This window comes from Phocoena sinus, chromosome 7 (assembly GCF_008692025.1).
Source record: "Phocoena sinus isolate mPhoSin1 chromosome 7, mPhoSin1.pri, whole genome shotgun sequence".
Classification (NCBI taxonomy): Eukaryota; Metazoa; Chordata; class Mammalia; order Artiodactyla; family Phocoenidae; genus Phocoena; species Phocoena sinus.
Genome location: NC_045769.1, coordinates 10,840,236 through 10,867,536, shown reverse-complemented (window position 1 = coordinate 10,867,536; position 27,301 = coordinate 10,840,236). Strand labels below are relative to the sequence as shown.

Below are 27,301 nucleotides of genomic sequence, written 5' to 3'. Positions count from 1 at the left end.
CCTTTTACAAATCAAAGCTGTGTAATTAGAGATCCATATCAGCAAATGCCTAAATTTTCCACCTCATCTCAGAATTGAATTTGCAAAGAAGGTATCGCTGTTAAATTACTTGCCACCTAAATCCTTTTTCGTTTTCGCCGAAGATTTTTAACCATCAACTGGTTTTCTGGACAAGGGATTAAAAAGTCCCCAAAATAGCAGGATCAAAATCATTTTGCCTAAACAAAGAGATTGAATTAAGTCTGTTGAATGGACTCTGCTTTCCTTGTGCTATGAGACTGCAGTGTGAAATGTTATACATCCTCTGTCTGCCAGTTCTGGTTCTGCTCATTATATATAAAAAGCTCCTCCATCGCATTTTCAGCTTCCTTTTCTTTCTTTTTTTTTTTTTTTTTTTGCGGTACGCGGGCCTCTCACTGTTGTGGCCTCTCCCGTTGCGGAGCACAGGCTCCGGACGCGCAGGCTCAGCGGCCATGGCTCACGGGCCCAGCTGCTCCGCGGCATCTGGGATCCTCCCGGACCGGGGCACGAACCCGTGTCCCCTGCATCGGCAGGCGGACTCTCAACCACTGCGCCACCAGGGAAGCCCCCCCTTTTTTTTTCTTTTAACAGAAACGTTGGCAGGCAACTTACCTCCAGGAATAGCTCAGAGCTGATGCTCTCAACTTAGTCATGAGAATTACATTTCTCTCCGCTTTGGAAATATTCTCCCCTAGTCTCTGTAATCATGACCCCATAAGAGCTAGGCGATTGCAGTTAAAATGAAACATATAGTTTTGTAAAACATATAGGAAGCAGACTACTTCATATAGGAAGGAGAAATCACGTTGTTGATTTCTCGTATCAACAATACGCCCTTACATTCTAAGCCACAAGAAATATTTATCTATAAGGACGTCTCTTCCCTTGCAAAGGAGGGTTTTATACGTAAAGCTCAGATCCAGTATATAATATTAAAAAGCATGCCTGTATATTCCTTATGTTGAAAATGCTTTCAACTAATGACTATAACTTATAAGAATGGTAGAACATTTTTACACAGTTTTCATGTTGAAAAATACCTACTAGTAGGAGTTATAAAATATATTGCAAAGAATCCAAGAGCACTCTTGAATAGGCTTTTATTTCTCATCATACGATGCTATTTCTGAATCTTTTACACAGTCAGTTTTGAAAATGAAAACATCGTTTTTCCTTTTCAGAGAAATGATAAGATTAATTTACCTGTTGAAATGAGCAAAGCAGAAGAATCATCAGCTTCTGCCTGTTATTTTGTTAACGCTGTATAAAGCAGTTATGTATTTTCAAAAGGATGCTTTCCAAATCTTGTACTTAATCATTATGTCCTTGGTAGGAGTACATATGCCCGACTCCCCACTTTCTCAGCCTGCATCCCCAGAGTTGTGTTTACTTACAGAAGCGCAGTTTTCAGACCTGTCTTCCACGAAACCAATTTGGCAGGGCGTCCTCTGATTCTGCAGCCAGTAGTCTGTAGATTCCAGCAGGCTGTTGCTGCGGAGAACCTGAGGAACCAAACAAACTTCTCAGTGTTATTGGCAAGATTTTCTATTTAAACAAGGAACTCTTTTCTGAAGAATCCGTAAGTGTTTTGTTTGCCTCAGAGCATCTGGATATTAGAAAAAACTTCCAGGATAACAGCACCTCTAGAATGTGTAAAATATTCAACCAGGAATCCACTTTAGAGGGATACATTGAAGTGAATACTGTTGTTTCTTCTTTCATCTAATTCAACGTCTGGAAACTTCAGTGTACCTGTGACTTTTGCATAATTTGCAGTCAAGTGATTTTTTTGGGATATGGTTCAATTGGCAATGGGGAATCAAATTTCATTTAAGTGTTGGAACTCTTTTACATTCTACAATATGAAAATTTCGATTAAAAAATGTAATTTCTCCATTTGGTGCAATACTGTTACTGAAATTATGATTCTTTAGTTCTTCAGCTTTGATAATATATCTGTGAAATAGGGCACAGTTCTTCTAGAACACTTAGGATACTATATTAAATTTTAAAATTATTAGGAATAAGTAAGTGTCTTACAACAGTCCTTTCCCTTTTTAGAAGCAGTATGGTAAAGCAAAATCAATTTCAATTCATAAATGAACAACACCAACTGTGATTTACAAATGCCTTGTTTCTGGGCTTTGATTTTAAAGCAATGAAGAAAAATTGCATTTCTGAGCCAAAACATTCTGAAGATTCAATCTCATAAACAAACAAATGACTCAACTTCTGATGTGCCTTAACTCTATTCAAATATTGTATAGGATTTTTCTCATCTTATATAAGATTTCCAATGCTCTCCTGGTACCCTCTGCTTTATCAGGGTACATGTCTGCTACTATTTGATAACTACCTTCACTTAATTAATATAACACATTTAATCAGTTTGGTTAATGCCACAAAAATAGAATGACACTTCAATTACATTTCATTTGCAAGGATTGTCTTCTTTTGTTCTATAAAGATAAAAGTACATTAATTTTTGTCTCTGCATGTTGAGTTAACCAAATATGTCTGACACATTTTTCTATAACATTTTTGTTTCAGCTAAGTGATATTATTACTTTTAAAATATTTTTCCCACTCAATGTTTATTATTCCTGGAGATGACAAATTTTCATCATTCTTTTCCAGAACAGTACAAAGAGACACTTTGATGAGAAGGTAATTGAATGACGAACTTGAGTTATCACTGCAGACTCAAGTTGGCAATGCCAAGATTTTATCTAAACTGTGGTTCTTAAAAGTGTGAGCTGGGACCCGCTAGGGGTCACTGAGATCTTTCAGAGAGTCCAGAAGTCAAACTATGCTTATTATAATACTAAGATTTTATTCACCCTTTTCATTCGAATTATCTCATAAGTACTCAGTGGAGTTCTCCAGGGTCCACACAAGGTGTGATGGTGTAACAGGCTGACTGCAGAAGCAAATAGGAGAGTCTAGCTGTCTTCTTTTAAGTCAGATATTAAGAAGATTTGCTAAAAATGTAAGATGAAATTACTCTTCTCACTAAAGTGTTTTGTTTTGGAAAACATAGGTATTTTCCATAAAAATATGTATGTTAACATGTAATGTGTTTGTTATTATTTTAAAATAATTTTAAAATAATAAATTATGCTTATTTAAATTGTTACTGTTATTTTAAAATTACACATATTTAGAATTTTCTTAGCTTTTTTTCTATGAATTATAACTTTATATAGCTTCTTTAAGTTTCAGTATTTTCATTTCTTTCTATGTGGCATCAGACTTCATCAAAATATGCTGAAAATACAATTTAGTATATAGCAAAAGCTGTCTTTTATAATTTTTATTTTATATTGACGTATAGTTGATTAACAATGTTGTGTTAGTTTCAGGTGTACAGCAAAGTGATTCAGTTTACATGTATCTATTCTTTTTCAACTTATTTTCCCATTTATGTTATTACAGAGTATTGATATGTCAACCTCAAACTCCCAATTTATCCTTCCCTGCCACCTTTCCCCTTTGGTAACCATAAGTTTGTTCTCTAAGTCTGTGAGTCTGTTTCTGTTTTGCAAATAAGTTTATTTGTATCATTTTTTTTGATTCTGCCTGCAAGTAAGTCAGACAAAGACAAATATCATATGATATTGCTTACGTGTGGAAATTTTCTTAGCTTTAATTTATAATATGGAAAATATCAATAAGTATAAACCCTACAATCAGAAGCTTCATGAGGTCCCCCAACATTTTTAGAGTGCAAAGGAAGTTTGATTCCAAAAAAATAAAATTGAGAACCATTGATCTAGACTAATTTTATTTAAAGAAGAAAAAGCTTCTCAGTCTACCTCCTCCACTGCCATTCACTTTTACTTTCAGCATATTTAGAATAGAATTTAAGAGACTGGACATTAGTGATCTAACCGCGTTGAAACCTAAACCTGGTCATTAGAAGCAGGAAGACCTTAGGTGGTTGCCTAAAATCCTGAGTCTAGGTTTCTACACCCGTGAATGGAGAGAGTAACACCCACCTGGTGGTGGGATCATTGGGGTATTCAGTGAGATGACAAGTGTCAAACACTTCAGCATGCAAGATGACAAGTCATCCTCTCAATACATGGTTCTCATTGTTACTATTTGATACGAACTTCAAAGGAAAATAGAAAATTGGAAGCCTTTGCCTGAAATTAGTGGATTGAAAGCATTTCAGATGTATGAAGACAAATTTTCTTCAGCAAATATTCTGACCTAAGGTGTAACTTCAATTCAACATTTTGTAGTATTAATGGTTGCAGCTACTATTTTTTGCGTGCTTAGAATGTGCTGGGAAATGTGTTAAATTTTTCATATATTTATTTATTACTTTTAAATTTAGTCCTTAGTGCAGTACTATAAGGTAGGAATTAAAGAGAAGGATCTTCATGGCAAGTGTCATTTTGCAGATGAAGACCTTGAGGTTCAGAGAGATTTGAGTTCCTGCCCCAAGCTGCTCAGAGCTGGACTTTGAATTCGGTTTTGAAGATACCAAGTCTGTGAGTGAAATCATTTAACAATGTTGCCTTGCATAACCCCTACAGATGGGTGTGATTTGGGGTATGTTTCTGAAGCGTTATGTGCCTCTAATTTTTGTAAACATAACTACGTTTACTCTGCATCATAATAATGTTAGAGATTGTAAATGGAAGCATCAAATGAACATACCAGTTAAGAATACCTTGCAATGCAGTTTAATAACTCCTCTGACTAAAAATCCCTTCTTAGCCATTTCAAAGCTCACTCCACAGAAAATAGGCCCTGGACATTTTCTGTATTCTAACATATTCAAGGCACATGTATCATGGTTGCAACAAACTGTGTATCAACAGGAGAAAACAACTGCCACTTATCGGAGCTTATGAATTATTCCTGTCTTAAGTCAGCCCTAAGAGGGGAGCAGAGTTCAGACACAATTCACTTAGGTCTTCCAGAAAAGTGGTGGGCTGGACTGGCATATTTTCCAGGTGAAACACAGAGAGTCAGAGATGCAAATGCCGAAAGGCATCACCGTGACACTTCCACACTGCAAGATTCCCAAGGCCATGAAAAAGACTGTCTCGTGATGAGGCTGACTGAGAGAATTGTCAGCTACCTAACAGATTTCTCCTGTGTTGAACTTCTCTGATATAGGGAAATAGCACAGAAAGATTAATACGTTGAGTCTTCTACTATAAGGGCATTTTTTGCACCTATTTTAAGCATAAATAATAAAACATATACAAAGATCTTGTTCTGCCCTATCCTAAGAGGGGGGAAAAAGTCGACAGCTTTATGGACCTGCTTACTCAGTGGAAAATGCTAGAAAGACTTCCCACTTGGCTATTCCATATCCTTTGGATCCTGAGTGTCTTCTCAATGGTCCGTCTTTGCTTTAGAGGAAACAGAAATGTCAGAGCGAGGAAGTGAAATTTAAAGTGCCACCTAAATCTTTCAATTGCTTAAGAACAAATGTTTTGAGGAGAACATCTTTCATGAGAATATTCATTCACGGTGTAATTTTAAAATGTGAATTTTATTCATCACAATTTAAAGAATAGTTTATTTGATCTTATCAATAATTAAAATACATTTCATTGATATTTAGAGATTATTAATTATTTAATACTTATATTCGTTCATTATTGACCAAAAAATAATACATTTAATTGAGAACTCTCTGGGCTAAGGCCCTAATAGATGTTATCTGAATTAAACTTCTAGACTTACGACGTAGAATTTGAGGGCTAATATGTGAAATGCACTTAAAACAGTGCTTGGCATATAGCAAGTGTTCAATAAACATTTGCTATTATAAAAATTATTATTCTGTTTGCCCAGACTTAGAGGGGTCAATAATTTTCTTGTTAGTGGAGAGCTAGCATTTCAGCCAGGCTCTCTGGTCCCAAAGCCCCCATTAGGCATGGCTCCATTGCAAGCTGGTAAAATTACATAATTTCTCATCCTTGGATTCTACCAAACATATGTCTATGTATTTATCCATCTCTCCCTCACGGGCCTGATCTGGGTGGTCAGGAGCTTTGAGCTCCAGTCCTGACCCTGCTGTCTGTGTGGTCAGGCTACCCAGCAGCTCCCAGCCTCCGTTTGTCCTTTGTATACAATTAAATCCTGTGATCTGAAGGGTCATATTCTACATGGAACATCAGTAATTCTCTGCCTTCCTCCTCCTTTCATTCCTTCTGCTGTTCCACTTCCCAAATACATTAAGAGCCAAATAAGCAAAGAAAATAAAAATGCAGGTTTCAATAAACCACTTAGAATCATACGTTAAGCAATTTTAACCCGTGAAAAGCTTTTGGTGTAATGGCTTAGCCAAGTCATTAGGAAAAGAGGAATGCTTGAAAGAAGAATATGTGCTTGAGAATTTAATGATTTTGAAGCTTTATGAATATAATCTCCCTGCTGAGACAGTCACTTTCTGATGGCGGGGAGGGAAAGAGAAAAACTCACCAGGCTCTCAATGGCTCATTCATTTATCTGTTATTTTTGGCTGCAGGTTCAATTATTTCAGATGAAGAGCTAATAACAAACATGCTGTGCATTCAGTAGTTTGAAATAACAAGGGCACATTTTCTCTTAAAATTTCATGAGTGTCCTAAGCAAAGGAGAAAGAGTGTTCTGCTCTCTTGTACAGTGACTTTCCTTTTTTATCTAGAGAAGCAAGTTGTAGGAATTTAGGATTGATATGGCATGGGGAGGGGAAAGTGGGCTCCTGGTAACCTGGACACAGCTCTAAACATTGCTGGGCAGAAAAAAATAATAGTAATTAGATTGGAGAAGACAGTAATTTAAGGTTAGTCACAGAGGTTTGGAGGCAGAGCTGATATTCTCTTCCATCTCATCACTTACTGAGTGATCTTGGGCAAGTCATTAAGCTTCTGCAGGACTTAGTTTTTGCATTTATTACAGGAGGATGATTACAGGCACTTCAAAAAGTTATTCCAAGGCTCAAATAAGAGAAGATTCATGAAGGACTACGCTCTTAACCGAGTAGGCAATTGATAGGGGATGGCTTTTATTATGAGAATGCAGTATAGTTGAGAAAACACATTTTCCATCTTAACATTTTCTTGATCTCCGCACAGCACCTGGCAGTTTCTCTTTATTTGTATTTGTGGGGCTCCATTCGTATTTTACCCCTCTCGCTTCTCTCATCTCCTCCTTCACTCAACATTCGGTCAACAGAAGTTCATTGAACTCTTTGGGAACTCACTGGGAATATTAAGATGAACAAAATGACTGCTGTGCCTTGGGAATTAAACTCTAAGAGGGGAGAACAAGCGCTGACAGCCCCGTGATAGAGAAAGCAGGTGCTTTGATCAGCACGATCCGTGTCAGAGATCACCCAGGATGGAGCAGCCAGTTCAACCTGCGGAAGGTTGAGACTGTGCACTTGACCCTCGTGTCAAGTTGAAAGATGCATCTGAGTTGTCTGGGGATGGTGGAGAAGGTTGGGAGAACATGTCTCTTTTTCTAACTAGCTTTCCTCTCTGATGCCCTAAAAGGGAGTATCCCCTCTGCATAGGGCCTCAGCGTTTTGCTCTTTCTACCCCTCACAACCCTTTTCCTCGGAGATCTTACTGACTCTCAGGGTACTAATTCCCGCCTGGGGGGATGACTCATTGGTCTACGACTTCATCTTTGACCTTTCTCTAGAGCTTGGCTTTTCACAGTTCTAGCTGTTAGGTACTTTTCTTGGATCTCCTGCTGTCACCTTGGACTCTTTGTGTCTAAAACCAAACCCTTCCCTCCCCAATTCTGGCCCTTAAAAGAAACCTGACTCCCTGACTTCTGTATTTGCAGTTAATGGAAGAACAATTCTCTCCTACCCTGGCTTAAAATGTCTGTGCCATCTGGAATGCCTCTTTATCTGTTTCTAGTCTTATATTTTGCTCTAATTTTTTCTTTAATTCACTTAACATTTAAGTACATGCTATAGACTAGTCTCTGGGTAATACAATAGTGAATAATGCAGACCCGATCTCCACATTTATGGAACTTAAAATCTGGCATGGAAACCCAGCAGTAAATAAAGGAGCACTGAAATACACTTCATACATTTTTAATTATAAATCGTGGTAGGTAGTATAAAGAAATTCAACATGGTGCAGTGATAGAGAATAAAAGAGATGGGATGATACTTGGGAAGGGCAATTAGGGAAGGCTGGACACCCACAGGGTCCTTAACAATTACAATTGTTAACGTTGTAATGGTCTGTCTCTTCTATCTCCTTCACCCCTTGCCTCTCAAATCCATCTAGCTTACTGAAACCAGAATCAGAGATAAGTACTAGCCTTTGAAGACAAACCTGGTTTCAAATTCCGGTTTTTCCATTAATTAACTGTGCAACCTAAGGCGGTCACTTAACCTCTTTGAGACTCAGTTTTTCCACCTACAAAATGAGGTCGGTGTTGCACTCACAATGAGGAATTTTTTTAGTAGACATTAAAAATACGAAACACACACAGTATCTGACTACTTTAGGTGTTCACAAACAGTGAACAGTGAATAATAAATAGCTATTATTATCACAAATATGATTACTGATGTTATGTAATTCTCCCCCAAGCCCTTAACCTCAGTTGATTAATTGACCCAATAAACATTAGCATTGTACCATCTATTCCTACTGGAAACCAGACCAAACATTAGCATTGTACCATCTATTCCTACTGGAAACCAGACCAGGCCCTGGGGAACAAGGAAGGACATATTTGCTCAGTGAGCCCCAAATTTTATGGGCCTAGTATTCAAGACAGAACCCAATTCAGCTCCCACCTGTTAATCATCTCATGAATATGTACTAAGCTCCAACGTTCAGGATACTGAACTATGCCCAGTTTAGGTGTTTTCCTGGCTTTGTCTCCAATACTTTCTCTGCACACACCCTCTGCTAGAATCTCCCACTTACTAAAAGAGCTCCAACTTCTAGACTTTATAATGCACATGCTTTTCCTCCTATCTTTCCACCAGCTCCCTGAACTTTTTCCCAGAAGTTCCTTCCCAGCTATCAAGATATAATTGAAACAAACCCCTTTTCCCTATCAAATGTTTCTTCTTCATGATGAAAACAATTTTTTATCTCAGAATTTTGGAATGTGCATGCATGTCTCGTCCTTCTCATTAGATGATATGAGTATTATTTCTGCAAGGCTTTTGTTTTCCTCAGAGATTTTATGGAAATGTGACAAAGAATTTTTATGTTGAGCAAATTCCCATTTTCTACTTCTGTACTATCAAGTATTGTCAAATTTTATTTTCTGATAATTGTAAGTATAATGATGTTAAGAAGCATCAAAGCCCTTAAAGAGAAAAATTTCAAACACAAAATGCTACGTTTGCCTAATGTATGTATCATGATTAATGATGGAATGGTGCTTAAAATTAATTTAATAATGTCATCAGAACAATGAACTTATTCTTCAAAAGCAGAGATTTATCGTTCCCCCAACCCCAAACAGGTAGACTCAGAGAAGTTAAGATGTGTTGGGATTTTGAGACATTGACTCTCTCAGCTGTCTGGAGGCTGGAGAGAAGCTGGGTTGGCCATTCCAGGGCAAGCGCCTCTGGCCATCTGCTTATTCAAGAGTTCCAAATGAATATTATTTTAAAAAATATGTATAATAATGTGGAAAAGATTTGGAAACACCGTCTAAAGAAATCGTCCTTTCAAATGTTGCACTTCATTTTCATGAATGTGTGTTGGAGATAAGGAAAGAAAAAGCAAGAGGAGCGATAAAATGAAGGAAGCCAGATAAGTGCACTAATAGAGTTCTGAGCATCCCTCAGAGAAGAATCTCCAGGCCCCTATTGCTGTTCTAGCCATTTTCTAGGAAACTCAATTAAATTTTTCTTACACAAAGAGATTGTAGTGCGAGCAGGGCAATTAGATTTGCATAGTCAGTGGTAAAGATGGCCGAGAGTTGATAAGAATGATGTTAGGGAAGAACGAAGACAGCTGTTCATCAGATATTATTACCTATTTGCTCTGCAATAAACAGTGGCATCTCTACTGCTGGTAACATTTTCTTCATAGAGATATCACATCCCTATAAAATTCACCCTTTTATCAATTACAGGAAAAAAATCTGTAAAAAATACAAACACATGGATGCTAAATAATACGCTGCTAAATAACCAAGAGATCACTGAAGAAATCAAAGAGGAAATCAGAAAATACCTAGACACAAATGACAATGAAAATACGATGACCCAAAATCTATGGGATGCAGCAAAAGCAGTTCTGAGAAGGAAGTTTATAGCGATACAATCCTACCGCAAAAAACAAGAAATATCTCAAATAAACAATGTAACCTTACACGTAAAGCAATCAGAGAAAGAAGAACAAAAAAACCCCCCAAAGTTAGCAGAAGGAAAGAAATCATAAAAATCAGATCAGAAATAAATGAAAAAAAATGAAAGAAACAATAGCAAAGATCAATAAAACTAAAAGCTGGTTCTTTGAGAAGATAAACAAAATTGACAAACCATTAGCCAGACTCATCAAGAAAAAAGGGGAGAAGACTCAAATCAATAGAATTAGAAATGAAAAAGTAACATTTTTCATTTCGTTTTCAAAAGTAACAACTGACACTGCAGAAATACAAAGGATCATTTTGTGTAATTTTACACACTTATTTTATGTTGAGTTAATCTGTGCCTTAGTGAACTTTTTGGAGAACTCTGTAATCTTTTGTTTTCCACTCTGGGATATGATACCTTTTCATTACCTCACAGCGAAACTCTATTGCTTATTTAAAGCACACTGAATTCCTAAAAAGAGACAAGGAAACAAACTGGAAATTAAATTATTGTGTGGAGGGAAAAAAGTGGCATAGGAAACTCAGTGGTTTCGTCTCAGTTTCTCAGAAGGTTGAATTAAATGTTAAGATAACATTTTCCTTTTAATGATGACTCTTCTGGCTGACTGCCTGACGTTTTATGTATTTAGCCTCCTTTGACAAAAGGGGGAAACTGTTTCCAAAGTATGAATAATCATGTTTGATTATTCATAGGACATATTCTGTAATGATCATCTGGTTGGATGTGAAACATTCTTGCATTACACGACTGACACCTAGTACAGTTTGGAAATCTTGCAATTGACTATTACAAAAGTATTGGAAAACAATGGAGTTCTTTTAAGGCCTTGGAACTAGCAATTCTCCACTGTCAAGGAGCAGATCAAAGGCATAGGTGGTTTGGAAGTTTGGGAAGGAAATGCTTAGCAGCGGATCTGCAATTCTTTCTCTCTTTACTGTGGAGAATGGTGGGAGGGAATACCCCCAGAGAAGAAAGAAGGTGACATTCTCATATTTCGTTATAAACGTACTAACCTCAAGATAAACTGTACTCTTATAGCGAGAGAGTCCTTATCTATTGGATGCTTTTAGCAATCCTGGTCGAACTAAGCTTGCTTCTGGGAAATAAATATGAAATATACTGATTTATAAATATTTCTGACAAATGTCACACATGCAAGTAACTGAGTATAAAATGGAAATTTTCACGAACAAAAGGGTTCTCTTCTTTGAAATTAATGTCCCCATGTATGTAATCTGGAGACTTTGTATATTAACCAGGCACAGAGTTTATCCTAATGTGGCAAGAAATGAACTAGGTAGACAGTTTCAGATCTCTCCCTGCTTTTCTTGTGCCACACAATTACTCTATCCTGGAAGTTACATTGTATATCAATGCAATCACAAGAAAGGTATAAGAGCACAGAGGGCGATCCAGCAGTATCAAGCCACGCTTGTTTACTTCTGCCACATCACACTTCAGCCAGTCAGCTGGCTGAAGAATGCTTTGAAAGTTGATCAGAGCTTTCTCCACATGAAAATGAAAACCAAGTTTGAGTCTCAAGTATAAAATACAAGAGTTTCAAACACAGATATACTCAGGAAATGCTATTATAGTATAATTTATGAATGGTCTGATTTAAAGAGAGTCAAATTAGACATACATGGAGGACAGCTGATTAATTGCTATTTAATTCCTATTTAGATACAGTATAATGCTGTCATGTTGATATGACCAGCGATGGAAATGTGATTTTTAATGTTAGGAGAAGCAAAAGATAGGAAAAAACGCACATGTAGGAAAACACATGATGTGTATCTAGACCTACCATTGACTTTGTATGATTTTTCTGCATAGTGTAAGTAGCGCATATTTTGCTGTTCGTCAAAGGGACAGCGGATTTGGCTACATATCCCTTGAGTACTGATGTGTGCCTTTGGCTTTTGGCAATTATAAGAAGGTGGCATTTCTCATTTCTTGACTCTTCTTTGGAAGAAGCTGCTGGGAACAACTACCTTCTAAGATGTCAGCATGTGGACACATAATTTGCTAAGGTTCACACCTGCCTCTTGGGTATTCCTCATTCTGGAGAGTGTGAACCCTCATCTGGATCTTTTAGGGCAGGTCTCCTTCTCAACATGTAGAGATAAGCCTGGTAAATGTGGGCATGCACATGACAGGGCTCACTTTCAGAGATTCATGAGCCAGAAGGCCCCTATGGAGGACTCTTCAAGTTTATCTGAGCCAAATCTTTCCATGCCATTCTGGCAGAATTGAAAAGTGGGCGCTTTTATCAGAAGGGTGAGCCTGGCCAGACACAGGGAAGGTGGATGCTGTTAGGACTGGTGGGGAACATGGTGTTTACTGCAGGCTACAAAGCTGAGAGTGTTGTTTACATGGAGGACTGAAGGGAAAGAGAGGAGAACCTTAAGGTTAGTGATGGGGAACCCTGGGATGGTAAGATATTTTAAAGGCCCACAGAGAGAAAAGAGAGTTTTGAATGCCAGATTAGATATTTAAAAAAATTTAGACCCCCTCCCAGTTTTGGATAGAGCTATTGAATACCTAATATAAAGGTTTGGCGTAATTGCAATAATTCAGGAAAAAAGATCACTTGCCTAGTTTCAATAGTGCAACATCACCCTCAATTCCACAAAATGTTTTAAGTTATTCTGGGTTTTCAGAGTCCTACTTTTTGGTTAAACAAAAAAAAAGAAAGAAAAGGAAAGGCACTGCAAAATCATTCCAGGAGTTCTTCACACACAGCAAAAATGAGAGAACAGAAGAAGACTAGCATATCGGAGTCTCAAGTACTCTATATAGCAATTGTTGGCAGGAAAGAGAGGTGGTGTGGAGTCCTGAATAGAAGTCTTGACTTTTGAAGTAAGAAGCTGAATCATGTTCAAACTGCAAAGTGAGCCATAATTGCTGGTTTTCAACAAAGTTTCCCACGTAAGATTACTGAATTGACATTTTCCAAAGAATAAACTCACCATGTAGCACATATAGCCCCACCTCTCTAAAGTTCATTGTGGACCAGCCTGCTTTAAAGGCAAGAGAAGACATTCATCATTTCAACCTGCTTTTGGTGAAGGCAGAGGAAATTAGTCCCCACCAGAGCCCGCATCATCTTTGTTCTGGCCTCAGTGCAACCTTGAAGCCTCCGGGATGTCAGTGTGGCTCAGCACATGAGGAAGTTTCCTTAGGCAGTCAGCAAAATGGCCCCCAGAGGGAATTCTGTGGCTGGCTCTTTAGATGCAGCTTGGCTGAATCTGAACCTGTGAACTCGCTACCTTGTCTCCTAGCTCTTCTCCCTAATGACCTCAGGGACACCACCACTCATGGATGTCTTGGTTCAAATAGTCAGAGTTCGTGGTTCTGTTCAACTCTCAATGTCATGGAGACCTATTGACCTTGACTTCCAAATGTGTCTCATCAGAGTTCATTTTTCCCTCCTCCCACTGCCTGTATACAGATTCCGCCTCTCTGTTCCCTGCTTCCCTATCCACTTCAGCTATGCTTCCCCTGGCATCCCAGACTCCACTCTCCCTTTGCTCTAAGGAATTATCTTTAGAACTACTATATTAACCATCTTCAAATATCACTTTTAGTAAGACAACTATTTCGTTTTTTTTTAAATGTCGTTTTACTGCTGGACAATGCACACTTTTCTTTTAAAAAATTTATATATATATATTATATATACATATTATATAATAGATACATATTTTTTTCCCCCAGCACCACGCAGCATGTGGGATCCTAGTTCCGTGACCAGGGATCGAACCCATGACCCCTGCATTGGATGTGCAGAGTCTTAACCCCTGGACCGCCAGGGGAGTCCATACTGTCTAATTCTTTTCTTAAAAATCTCCCTGTTTCTTCAATGCCCCTGATTACTCCTGCAGGAGAGCAATACAACAAGACACCTAGCAGTTTAACAAAATTTGGATAGGCCATTCTCTGGTATCAGAATCTGAGCCTGAAAATCACTACCAGGTTGCTTGATCAGAAGAGCGTATTTATAGAGCTCTGAGTAGTTTACACTTCAGAGGGAAAAGCCTTGTGTCTTCCTTCTATAGAAAGGTGGCTATGGCTCAATTATGCTGGCTTTGTATTAAATTTTATTTATTTAGTTATATATTTTTAAAAGCCCTTCCTTCCTTTAAAGAAACACTTTCTAGGACTTCCCTGGTGGCGCAGTGGTTGAGAGTCCACCTGCCGATGCAGGGGACACGGGTTCGTGCCCCGGTCCGGGAAGATCCCACATGCCGCGGGGCGGCTGGGCCCGTAAGCCATGGCCGCTGACCCTGCGCGTCCGGAGCCTGTGCTCTGCAACGGGAGCGGCCACAACAGTGAGGCCCGCGTACCGCAAAAAAAAAAAAAAGAAACAGTTTCTAGAAATACAGAATATTATAGCTATTTTCCATCATGTACTTCCTAGAATTAATACTGAGCCTTTTGGCCAAAAGCAGTATAATTCTGACTAATAAAAATGTCTTTAGAGATATGGATCAGATTCTGAAAAAGCTTCTCCGTTTGTATGCCCATGCCTGCACACATTAATTGAATTGCTTTTGTTAATTACATGTCATCAAAATGATATGGGCTTAGATGAAAATGTATATTACAGAGTAGGATGAAACATCAAGGGGCTTCCATTCTGTTCTTCAGATGTATCTGTGCCACTGTTGACAGCAAATTTAAGTCAGTTTAAAGGAGGTCAGTCACACCAAAGAATGCTCTTGAAACTTCAGAGAGCTGATCAGATGTCATATTAAGATCAAACTTTGCCTCTGGGAAACTGAAATGTTATCAGCCTGCTGCCTTTGATAAGTCAAAGTTTAAGGTGGATTTAATTAACATGACATAAAAAGAGAAGGCTTTTGAGGTATTGATTCTTCTCCAACAATTCTTTCCTCACATGAATCCTCTTCAGAGACTTGGTTCCACTATATCCCAAGTTACAAATCTTCAGTCCATCAAGTAAAGCATGCATTGAAAATGTCCAGCTATTGTGGAAATATGGCATTGACTATAATGCTTTCAAACTAGAGGAAAGTCTAACAGATACTCAACACAATGAAGGCACAATGCATGCTACGTCCAGATTAGTTTTTAAATTTTACTTACATAAATTTTGCCCTTGTATAAAGATTATTTACTTGGAACTAGTAATTATTGAGCACCAACTATGTGCCAAGGACTTACACAAAACTTTCTGTATATAAACGTCACACCACCCCTAAGACATCTGACTCAGAGAAGTTACATCACTGGTCTAAAATCACACAGTAAAAAGAGAAACGTGGAATTTAACTCAGGACTTTGGATTCCAGGTCCAGCTTTGTTACACAACATTTCACTACCTCCCTTTAGATAACAGATTTTGATTTATTATAGAGAAAATATAAGGACCTTTCACTTAGTGTTTAACAGACATAAAAGGATAACATTTATAATAATTTAGCTCATTTAAAGGAAAGTCTCTATGATTCAGTTTCACAAAGGTGATTACATTTGTCTTGTAAGGAAGAATTGTCCTATGAGAGGAGGAAACATCAGGGAATGTCCGTGTGAGATACAATTTTAAGAGATACCACAGAGAGCTCCAGTATTCCCTCTCCACCAGCAGCTCTCTTTCTTTCTCTCTTTTCTGGCAATATTTGGAATTCTATCATTTAAATGCATTATTTTACATACACTAAAACTTCCCCTGGGTCTTGGTGCTCATTAAATTAGGGTGACATAGGGGTTAGCTTACATCCCAACTTGGATGGATTGATGCTTTGTGATGAATGGAATTCTGAAATCATGTCCGGGCGCAATGAGCTCAGTTGTCAATGTCAGTTAAGGGAGGGGGCAGTCGAACTAGTTTAGCAGTCGTAGTAGTTAAGTAAAAATAGATTTTATGTTTGCAGTCACTATTTTATTGTGATTGCAATTTTATTGCTTTACTTTAAGCAATCACTAACACCTCGGTGTGAATTTGTCTGATGACTTTCTTAGCACTTAGAGGAAGGGGAGAAGGAAGAGAAAGAATAATTCTGAAGCTAGAGCTGGGATAATGGTATAACATTGTGCATACCAGGGAACTTTTGAGAGCAAAAGGGGAGTCTATCCACAAAATTCCAGGAGAGTGTATATATAGGCTGTGACTAGATGATATGGTAATCTTAGCTCTGGGGAAAGACTTACTGATAAAAACATATATTAAGGAGTCAATAATTCCTTCAAATAAGACCACCAAAGTCTTTTTCCTGATGATATGGCTTTTTCACAGCTATGGTGTCCAGTGACCATTTTTCCCTAACAAGAAAATTGCACCTGGGTAGGAGTCCCAAAAAGCTTAGACATTCACTGTGAAGCACACGGCACATGAAATACATTCGGTCAATTTGCAATTTTTCAGAGGCTGATTATTCAACTAATGCATTATCTTCTGGAACCTTGTTTCATTTCTTCCACTGATTAATTTAACAAGATATCAGTTCTGATAAGAAGGTTTGATGGGGAAGAAGATGAAGCTATTACATGAAATGAGTTTGGGGAATTACCAATAGAGTTCAATTATCCATGTTACTCTTATAGAAGGTTGACTGACTGTGAAGAGTGCTGATTCAGCTGGACAGCCTTGCTATTTCTAAGACAGAGCTGTCCTTATTCTTTTTGTCACTTTTGTACAGAATATACATTATAGTGCATTTGTGAACATATAGATCCTCACTTCCCCAATTAATCTGTGATTAATGCAATTAAAAATATAATCATGATCACTTAAATCAGCTTGCAGTAATAATAATAAATAATAATATAATAAGTAATAATAATAAAATAAAGGAATAAAGTCTCAATATTCATGCCTTTCACTGAGGGCCCATGTTCCTGATACAAAGAAGAGAAGAAACACAGGTGAGCTACTTTTTTGAAGGCAAGGAAAACCGCTATAGCCCACATGGTGTATGACACGTGGCATATATGGCTACTAAATTGTCTTAAACTGCAATTAGTATGTAAGCTTAAGAGAATATTTAAAATGAAAGGAATGTGCTATGAATATTAGAAAAATATTGCCAGTACTCAAAGGTATTGACTTCTCCTGCATTAATTTGTAACAATCCTTCCTAAATTTAGTTGGATAATGTCTTTACTCATTCAAATCTTAATCATACCTCAAAGTCCAAATTAAGATGAACTTGTCTATCTTGAGATATGCCTGTGTAGTTACCTCACATAATTATTTAACTTATTAATTATCATTTGACTTTTCACAAGAGAAACCAGTATTATCTCCCACACTAGACTGTAAATTCTTCCAGACCAGGGGCCGTTTGTGATCTACCCTTGTATCTTTCCTCAGGATGTAACAAAGTTTTAAAAGTATTTGGGTTGGACTGTATGGAATTACCCTTATTTGATTTTTTTTTTTTTTCTTTGTGGTACGCGGGCCTCTCACTGTTGTGGCCTCTTCCGTTGCGGAGCACAGGCTCCGGACGCACAGGCTCAGCCATGTCACAGGCCATGTCTCACGGGTCCAGGCCATGTCTCACGGGTCCAGCCTCTCCGCGGCATGTGGGATCTTCCCGGACCGGGGCACGAACCCGTGTCCCCTGCACCGGCAGGCGGATTCTCAACCACTGTGCCACCAGGGAAGCCCCTATTTGATCATTTTTGATCCATAAAAAAGTCAGTTTCATATGGTTCAACCTAATACTAGTTGTTCTAGAAATAATTGTGGAATGAGTAGAATTATATTTAAAACTTTAAATTCATATATATATATATATATATATATATATATATATACATGAAGTCATTTAGAATAGATGACTGAATTTTTATTTTACTTTTTCTAGTAGCTGCCCGGTCCCAAACAGCTTTATTAGCTCATTAGCTTCCAGACAAGATTTTTAAAAAATGAATATGACTACCTATTTTCTAGGGAAATAAGCATAATTGAGATAACAGATCATAAAGTACTAACTCTCTCAGCACGGTAATGCCAATATTGAATTTTTTTTCTGGCACTGTTTACTTGTTGATAAAATCATTCTTTAGAATACTATTAGTTGTAGGTAATCATTATTTTGAGTGCTTACAATATGCCAGGCACTGTTCTAAACATTTCACGTCTATAAACTCATTGAATCTGCACCTCAACCCTGTGAAGTGGGTAATATTATCTTTTTTCAGATGAGCAAATTGAGGCATGAAGAGGTAATTTGCTTGAAATCACACAACTAGTAATTGTAGAACTGGGTGTCAAATTCAGGCAGTCTGGCTTCAATCTTTCTTTTAAATGCCGCTGGAATTCTAATCAATAGAAATAGAGTTATTTAAAAAGTAGAATAAATTAAAAATCATTTAGCCTTATGAAAGACATAGCATCCAGTGAAGACTTTATAATTTAGAGTTACAGAGTTGAATAGACCATACCTAGGGCTTGAAAACCTGCTGCTTTAGTTCTTTCATAAGTAATTCAAAATCATTTTGAATTGTAGCGCCTCGGTTTTCTACATTAAAAACTGGAATTCATAGTACGGAATCCTCTATAAGAATTTTATGAGGATCATATAACACATGATAATAAGAATCCTTAATTAATCAGGCAGGTATATATTTATATTTGGTTATGAATATATGCATAAAAATATTTTGTAAAATTACATTTAATGCTACTTTTTTATAATCAACATATGTTTTCTAATGAAGATATTTGTTTTCTTTGGTACTTAAAAACTATACAAAATCACACAAGCAGAGAATACATAAGGCTGCTTAACTGGGTACAGTAATCAGTAAATTGAAATATATATACATATATAATGCACATTATGTATACATAATTATATATACTTATACAATATGATTAGTAAAAGAATTTATCTTAATTTATAGCTGTAAGTACTTTTTATAATTGAACTTTGTTTTAACAATAAATGAACTAATCCAGTGTGATTTCCTCTAAGTTTTCACAAAAAGGAACACACTTTTCTCTGGAATTCAGCATCAAATAGTGATAAAAGCATTAGATGAGGAATTGGGCATTTGGCTTTAAATTTCTGGGTCTGAAGTTGGATTGGCTGGAAAAATCAGACAATTAAATTAGATGATTTTATGTTGTTCAAATGACAACTTTCTGCAAGTGTCTTAAAGCAAGACTTGTTTATCAGTTCTAAAATCTATGCTCCAGGAAATGCAATTCTGTTCCTAATAAAATAACCAGGCTACCCTTCCCTTTAAGAAAACAGCAAAAAGAGAAGAGCCATGCATTTTTCTTAGATATAGACTTAGGAGCTTAGTATAATAAGTTGGGCCATTCAAAACCTGTGAAGATTTTTCTACAAGGAGATCCAAGAAGCCGTCAATCATGGCTATGTTTGGAAAGAGTTACTAGAAAAAGTTGGAGGTGTGGTGAAGCACTGGAGGCTTAGAATTTTTAAATCAGACCTTTCTGAAATGCTTGAGTTTTCCGATCATTTCCATGAATTAGAGTTTTGAATGTCATCAGGGGGTTGTCCTGGGGAGCAAATTGTGGGTGATTCTGTGGTGTGTTTTTGTTGCTGTTCCTGCTTTAGAAGAAGTGCTTGAAAAGTCAAACTAAAGTAGTGTTCAAGTTCAGTCGGTGAGAGGAGAGTGGTGTTAGGCAGTGTTACCTTCTTACACGCAGTGATGGAGCTACCCAAGCTACTTCCCGAGCTGCCGCTGGCGCTGCCCTGCTGCAGTTCCGGAACCTCATACATCAGGGGTGACTCCAACTCGCTGTTTGTGCCCCAAAACACAAAAGAGAACACATTCTGGTGAATCATCTCCGTACTCAGAAAGAAAGAAGCATGACGTGGTTTTATGGAAAATCATCTTTTCAGACTGTGTGGAACACTGCAACCCTCCTGCTGACATTGCTGTTTGCCTCTTTGTTGGTTTCACTTTTGTAATTGGTGGAAGCACTATGACCTATTCCATTGTGAATAGAAAATTGCGACCCATCACCTTCCAGTGTAGGTGGATGGACACAGCGCATCTGCGTGACTTCTAGCAGGGTTGACATCTTTTCTTAAGCAAGCAGTTTTAAAACCCAAGGAATATCCTTTCAATTTTCACATTAATTCTGCTCGGCCAAAATGGACACATAAAAATTACTTATTTTGGGCTTCCCTGGTGGCGCAGTGGTTGAGAGTTCGCCTGCCGATGCAGGGGACACGGGTTTGTGCCCCGGTCCGGGAAGATCCCACGTGCCGTGGAGTGGCTGGGCCCGTGAGCCATGGCCGCTGAGCCTGCGCGTCCGCAACGGGAGAGGCCACAACAGTGAGAGGCCCGCGCACCGCAAAAAAAACCAAAACCAAAACAAACAAAACAAAACAAAAAAAACCCAACTCATTTTATTTTTTAAAATGAGGGAAAAACATAATTTTAACTGGGAGGAAGGGTGGTACTGTGAAACGAACATGAGCTTTAGAAAACACAGGTCATCTCTTTATCATCTCTGTGGCTGGAGATGGTATCTTAACTTCTCTGTCTCCATAATTCTAGACTTCTATCCTTTTCCCCTATTTCTGTCAAATATTGGTGGGCTTGACTATATATGGGGCTGTATAAATATTTTTAAAGATTTGAAATTATTTCTGCAGCCTCAAGGTGTGATATAAATTGAAATTATTTTTAGAATATTTAGAAAAATTAAGATTCAGAGGGGTTTTTGGTATTTAAATTAGGCTAAATATTTTTCTTCTGAAAATACACAAATTTGGGTTTTAAAAAAATGTACTGTTATCTCAAGTCTACACATTTTATTTTCATGGTTGTTTGCCACATAGAACATATACAATTCATTGAAATACATTTTTTGGAATACTGTCTAATGATTCTTTATGCAATTATCAACCCAAAATATAGAATTTTTTTCTTAAGAGAAGCACAATAGAAAATCAGTTAAATAAACAATGTATTTCTGAATAACATATAACCCTCATGCTTTAAGTTCTGAATTAGTCAACTTTCACTGCATTGCAATTAACCATAAGTCAAATATTGCATGTATGTAGTCTGTTTGTATTTCTATTATTAATTATATGAATAACATTTTTACATGACTGCTTATGGTGCTACGTAACAGATCAGAAATTTGGGTAAAAATTTCAAAGAATAATTCAAGTAAGATCCGCTTTATTTTAAACTTTATGTATTATTTTCTGAGAAGTTGCCACCTTGAGGAATAGAATGAGTATAATTTAAATGAAAAGATAGCACCCATGTTATTTTTGTTGAACTAGTGAAAGGTTGCAAAAGGAAGGAAGGAAGGAAGGAAAGGAAGGCGAGGGGAGGAAGGGAGGGAGGGGGAAAGGATGCAAAAGCTAACTGGCTCCAGATACTGGCTATAACTTCTTAGCCAGGATACTGCCTAGCTTTTCAGGGTCTGTCTCTTCTTTTATAGATGACATGTTTGGAGTAAAGTCTGTGGTCCCTGCTAGCTATGGACATCACTTTCAAAATATCATAGAAAGTCTGAGTTTTCAGCCGTATTTTTACAGGCTTCCCACACATGAGGTTATAGCTTTTTACGCTATTAAGTGTGATTCTCCCTCAAACGCAACTGCAGATGTCCCTCTGAATGCTTTCTTGGCCACAGGAAAGTTTGGCTTTTACACAAACACGAAACACGTGAGGTTCCAAATCATTTTCACGTGGAAGACAGGACCACAGACCAAGCTAACTTTGGGCTGTAATAACTTGGCCCATAAGTCAGAGAAATTGTATGTTATTTCTTCTAGGAGCCAAAGCTCCATGTGCAGGGGTTCAGGCTGAAGAGTCTACAAAGCTACATGTCCTGTTTGCTACTGTGTCTCTTAGGCAGCTCTGGTGAGCTGGTGGATCACTTCCATCCAGGCCACCAAAGGACTTAGGTTCACTGTTAGGACACCTCCCATGTCTCTTTGCAGGGTTATTGGTCCTGAGAGTGGGAAGTAGGCAGACTGAGAAGTAAGGTGGAGACAAACCTGATATAAAACAGAGTAGAAACAGAGCTTCAACAATCTGTGATCGTTCTAAAGGGGGATCACATCTAACTTAGGGAGAGTAGGTCTAAAATCAGGGAGTAATGGGAACATCGGGAAAAGTGAAAGATCACCCATGGAAGTTCCTTGTTTTCCCATGAAGCACACTGTATATGACTGCAAGTAGCCACGGGTGCTATAGTAATTACTATGTACATAAAAGTTTAACTGCTGAGCTAGTCTAATGGGAAGAAGAAATGACAAGTCTACCCACATGTATCCTGAAAGCCCTTCTGCCTTTAAGATGATTGTGAGATCCTGGTCTGAGATGGAGGTGAAGAAGGGAATTTGAAACTGTTGCTTGCCTGTAGGGCTCACGCCATTTGTTCTAAGGCTAAGCATGTATAGCATTAAAAAAAAAAAAAAAAATATATATATATATATATATTTGTTTATTGTTATAAGAATTAAATGAGGCAATAGAGTCACATAGTGGGACTAAAATCTGTGCATTACTTCACAATAACTGTGAGGCAACTCCTTGCACCAAAGCCAATGCATCTTTCACTCTCCTGAAACACATTATGAATCAATTTATTGACACCTATATCCAAAATATATCTAGAGAGGCATATCTTTTAAATCATGTGACATGGATGTAAATTTCCAGTAGGTGGCTACAACACAGCCCAATCTGTTCCCATGTCTTTGGAATGGAAATGGAATTTTTAGAGTATTTGCAAAAATATTGTCTCTAGAGAAGCAGAACATTTGCTGCTACAGGATGAGACAGAGATGGCAAGAACATGAAACTCATGCATTTATTAAAATGAGTTCAAACTGACATTAAAGGAACTGCTGTCAAGATACAGTACAGCCTTATAACTTGCTCCTAATGAGTATGGCTGCAAATACTTTCCTGGGACATTTTCATTTGATTTTGACAAGTGTTGACAGTATTTATTAAGCACATCCTTTCAGACTGGTTTCGTGCTGAGACTGCTAAATACATTTCAGTGAGGAGGAAGATGAAGGTAGGAAAGGAGGTACAAAAGCAGAATTTAAAGTAGTGACTTTAAAAATATTACCGGAAGAGAAGCAGACTCCTTTGTAGAGCAATGTTATATATGAATTGCCCGAGTCCTGAGCTGTCACCACGCTGCAATCATTAATGATTCATGCAGTGTGAATAAGTGGGTCACCATCAGAAAATAGCCTAAGGAATATTCAGTTATTTCACCAGAGTGAAGTGTCCAGTTACTGGAAACTGAGTTGTTTATATGCTGCTACTCAAAGTTTGGTCTATGAACCAGCAGCACTGATATCTCTTGGAAGCTTGTTAGATACCCAGGAGCTCAGGTCCTGCCCTAGAACTACTGAATGAGAGCTGTATTTTGACATTAAACTCAGGTGATTCGTATTCTCATTAAAGCTTGAGAAGCATTTATCTAAAGTATTAAGTTAAATATACCTTCTTTTTTGCCCTTGAGCCGTTGCACATGTTACTTCTTTTAGAAACACTCTTCTCAGTCCCCTTTCTTCTTCCTGGATAATTCCTTCTCTATCCTTTGGGTCTCAGTCTATAAATCACTTCTTGCACTTTCTCCCTTCCCTCTTTCTGCCAAGGAGGCCACTACTCCTCTCCAACCTCCATTGTCCAATGCACAGACACAAACATACACTCTCACCTCTTCCCACCCTCTTCCCAACGCTCAACCCAACCCAAGAAATGAGATCGACACTCTTCTTGTGTGTTCCAACAGCACCCTGAACCTTATCCTGCTATAGCCTTTGTCAAAATGATATATAATTATGTAATGTTTGTCTGTATCCCCCTTTAGGCTGTAAATACTGAAAGATTAGGGACCCCTTACAACCTAGGATGGTGCTAGGCAGTGATGGATGCTCAATTAGTATTTATTAATGTTGTTTTTTCTTATCTTTCTGAGCATCCTGTTTGACCTCAAAAGATTATGCACAAAAGAGTGTTTGAATTCAATGCTGACTTTTCTGCAGTGGTGACATATGGTGAGATAAGCCACATCTGAGAAGATAATCTAAAGTATTTCCCAGGATAATTCTAATGAAAAGGGATCCTGCTGCTATTGTTGCGAGAGTCTAGTAAACACAGTGAAAGTTAGACAATTTTAAGATTCTAAAAGGTAAGATTTCTTATCTTCTTCCCCACTTAAAGAATGCTTTCAGTGAAATATAGTAATTGGTTTGATTGTCTCATTTCTGTTAACGATATCCACTCTTGAGCTTTAATACTAAATCCTCTAATCACGACATTCGGAAAAAAAAATAAAAGCTCACATCTATCAGAAGGTATTTTGAGCAAAGAATCAAGTTGCTCTTGTTAAAGCCAGTTTAACAATGTGCCACAACCTAGAATTTAGAGGATTTTAAAATACACATTTGTGTGGTTCAAAATGAAAATTTGCTAAAGTGAATGTCCTTTTATGCTCAGCTAAAGGGATTAACTTGTTAGATAAAGCTCAGGGGTTTAGGTTAGTCTTTCAAAAACTGATTTGTTTCTGGAAACATAAAAAGACTCTGAAAACCCACAAGAATCTTGAGAAAGAAGAACAAAGCTGGAGACATCACACTCCCTGATTTCAAACTATATTACAAACCTACAAAATCGTGTGATACTGGCATAAAAACAGACACATAGATCATTGGAATAGAATAGAGTCAGAAATAAATGCACACATATAGGGTCAATTAATTTATGACAAAGGAGCCAAGAACATACAATGGGGAAAAGGCGGTTTCTTCAGTAAATGGTGTTGGGAAAATTGAGCAGCCACATGACAAAGAATGAAACTGGACCACAACCTTACACCACACACAAAAATTAACACAAAATAGATTAAAGGCTTGAACATAAGACCTGAAACCATAAAACTCCTAGAAGAAAATATAGGCAGTAAGCTCACAGATAATTTTTAAAATCTGACACCGAAAACAAAAGCAAAAAAAGCAAAAACAAACAAATGAGACTGCGTCAAACTAAAATGATTCTGCATAGCAAAGGAAACCATCAACAGAATGGAAAGACAAACTACTGAATGCGAGAAAATATTTTCAAATCATGTATCTGATAAGGGGCTAATATCCTAAATATGCCAAGAACCCATACAACTCAATAGTAAGAAACTGAACAACCCAATTAAAAAGTGGGCAGAAGATCTGAATACTGATGGCCAATGAAAAGATGGTACATGAAAAGATGCGCTACATCATTAATCATCAGGGAAATGCAAATCAAAACAATGATGAGCTATAACCACATGCCTGTTAGAATGACTATTAGTAAAATGACAAAATAACAAGTGTTGGAGAGGATGTGGAAACAGGGAACACTTGTGCACTGTTGGTGGGATGTAAATTGGTGCAGTCACTATGGAAAACAGTTTGTGGCTCCTCAAAAATTAAAAATACAACTATCATACAATCCAGCAATTCCATTTCTGGGTATTTCTCCAAAGAAACCAAAACCACTCATTTGAAAAGATATACGCACCCCATGTTCATTGCAGCATTATTTACAATAGCTAAGATACAGAAACATCCTAAATGTCCATCAATGGATGGGTGGATACACACACTCACACACACACACATACACACACTGCAATATTATTCAGCCATAGAAATGAATGAAATCTTGCCATTTGCAACAACATGGCTGGATCTTGAGGGCATTACGCTAAGTGAAATAAGTGAGACAAAGAAAGACAAATACTGTACAATCTCTCTTATATGTGGAATCTATAAACATATACATATGTGTATGTATATCTATATATCTATATCTATTTATATCTTTATCTATAAAACAAGAGGGAGAGGTAGGTGGGAGAAATAGGTGAACTGTTTTTGTTTTTTAAATTTTAAACAAATTTAGTCAAAAAATGATTTGTATTAAAAATCGCATGATATGTTAGTTTCTTTTACCTTCATCTTCTGACCAGTCTGTTGACAAACACACCCTCCTTGACCAAACTTTAGTCAAGTTCCTCTGAACCATCTTTTCAACTAGATTTTGACCTTAGTCTGCTGAGCCCAGTTTTAGCAAAGAATCCTGCTAAGTCAGTTTAGTAAAATTCTCCACCCTTGATATCTACTTAAGTTCCTCATCCTTCACCCTTAATATCTAAGTCCTTGGTCAGACTCTAGCAAGAATCCTGTCAGGCCATTTTAGCAAGGATCCCCCTCCACTTGATATCTCCTCTTAGTAATTTTCTATCCACTGAACCCCCACCCTGCCCAATGGTTATAAATCCCCAATTGTCCCCATTGTATTTGGAGCTGAGCTCAGTTCTATAAAGAGTTATCTCTCTCCCCTACTGCAGTAGCTCAAATAAAATGTCTTGCATTTCTAACAAGTGTCTGGTGCAAGGTTTTTCTTCTACACTGTGTAACCTTCTGTTCCATCTCTGGTAAGAAATTCACATGTTTTTCCTTCTGTACTCATGTTTTTATTTTCTGGGTTGGAGACATCAGAGCATGGCTTTCTCATCATGTCATCCATGAGAATTAAATATGTCACCAGCTTATCAATGACTAGCAGACCTACAAACTCCTCATTAATTTTGTAGGATTTTACTAAAAGTATTACAGGAAATGACTACTCAACCCTGAAAATATTTAAAAACCACCGTTATGCCCTGTTTTAATTTTTAAAGGTGACCAAAGAACTGTAGAATGGTGAATTCCAGACTTTTTTGATCTCCTGGACCAGTAAAATAACAATAACAAAAACAATAGTATTATAAAGCAACCAAGCTTTTATTTTCCCAAATAAGGACCTTTAAAGAAAATCCTTTACTACCTCTCTCTCACATTCATTCTTCAAAGAAGGGACATTTAAACAATGTAATGACACTATGATACCTTATCTAAGAATGAAGAATATTTCTTTTTAAGAAAAGATGGTTGACCAACTTCGCTATAATTTTTTTGTCCTCAGATCAGTGAA

General features: G+C 37.5%; 1 protein-coding gene across 1 annotated transcript in view; it reads right to left on the bottom strand.

Annotated features, from left to right (window-relative positions):
- Window positions 1-20,133, bottom strand: part of SPHKAP (SPHK1 interactor, AKAP domain containing) — a 98,655-nt gene extending 78,522 nt beyond the window's left edge. Inside the window, exons 1-2 of the mRNA XM_032637759.1 lie at window positions 19,981-20,133; window positions 1,416-1,523 (exon numbers count right to left, since the gene is read on the bottom strand). Coding sequence (XP_032493650.1) covers window positions 1,416-1,523; window positions 19,981-20,133 — 261 coding nt within the window. The remainder of the gene's footprint in view (window positions 1-1,415; window positions 1,524-19,980) is intronic.
- Window positions 20,134-27,301: the final 7,168 nt, after the last annotated feature.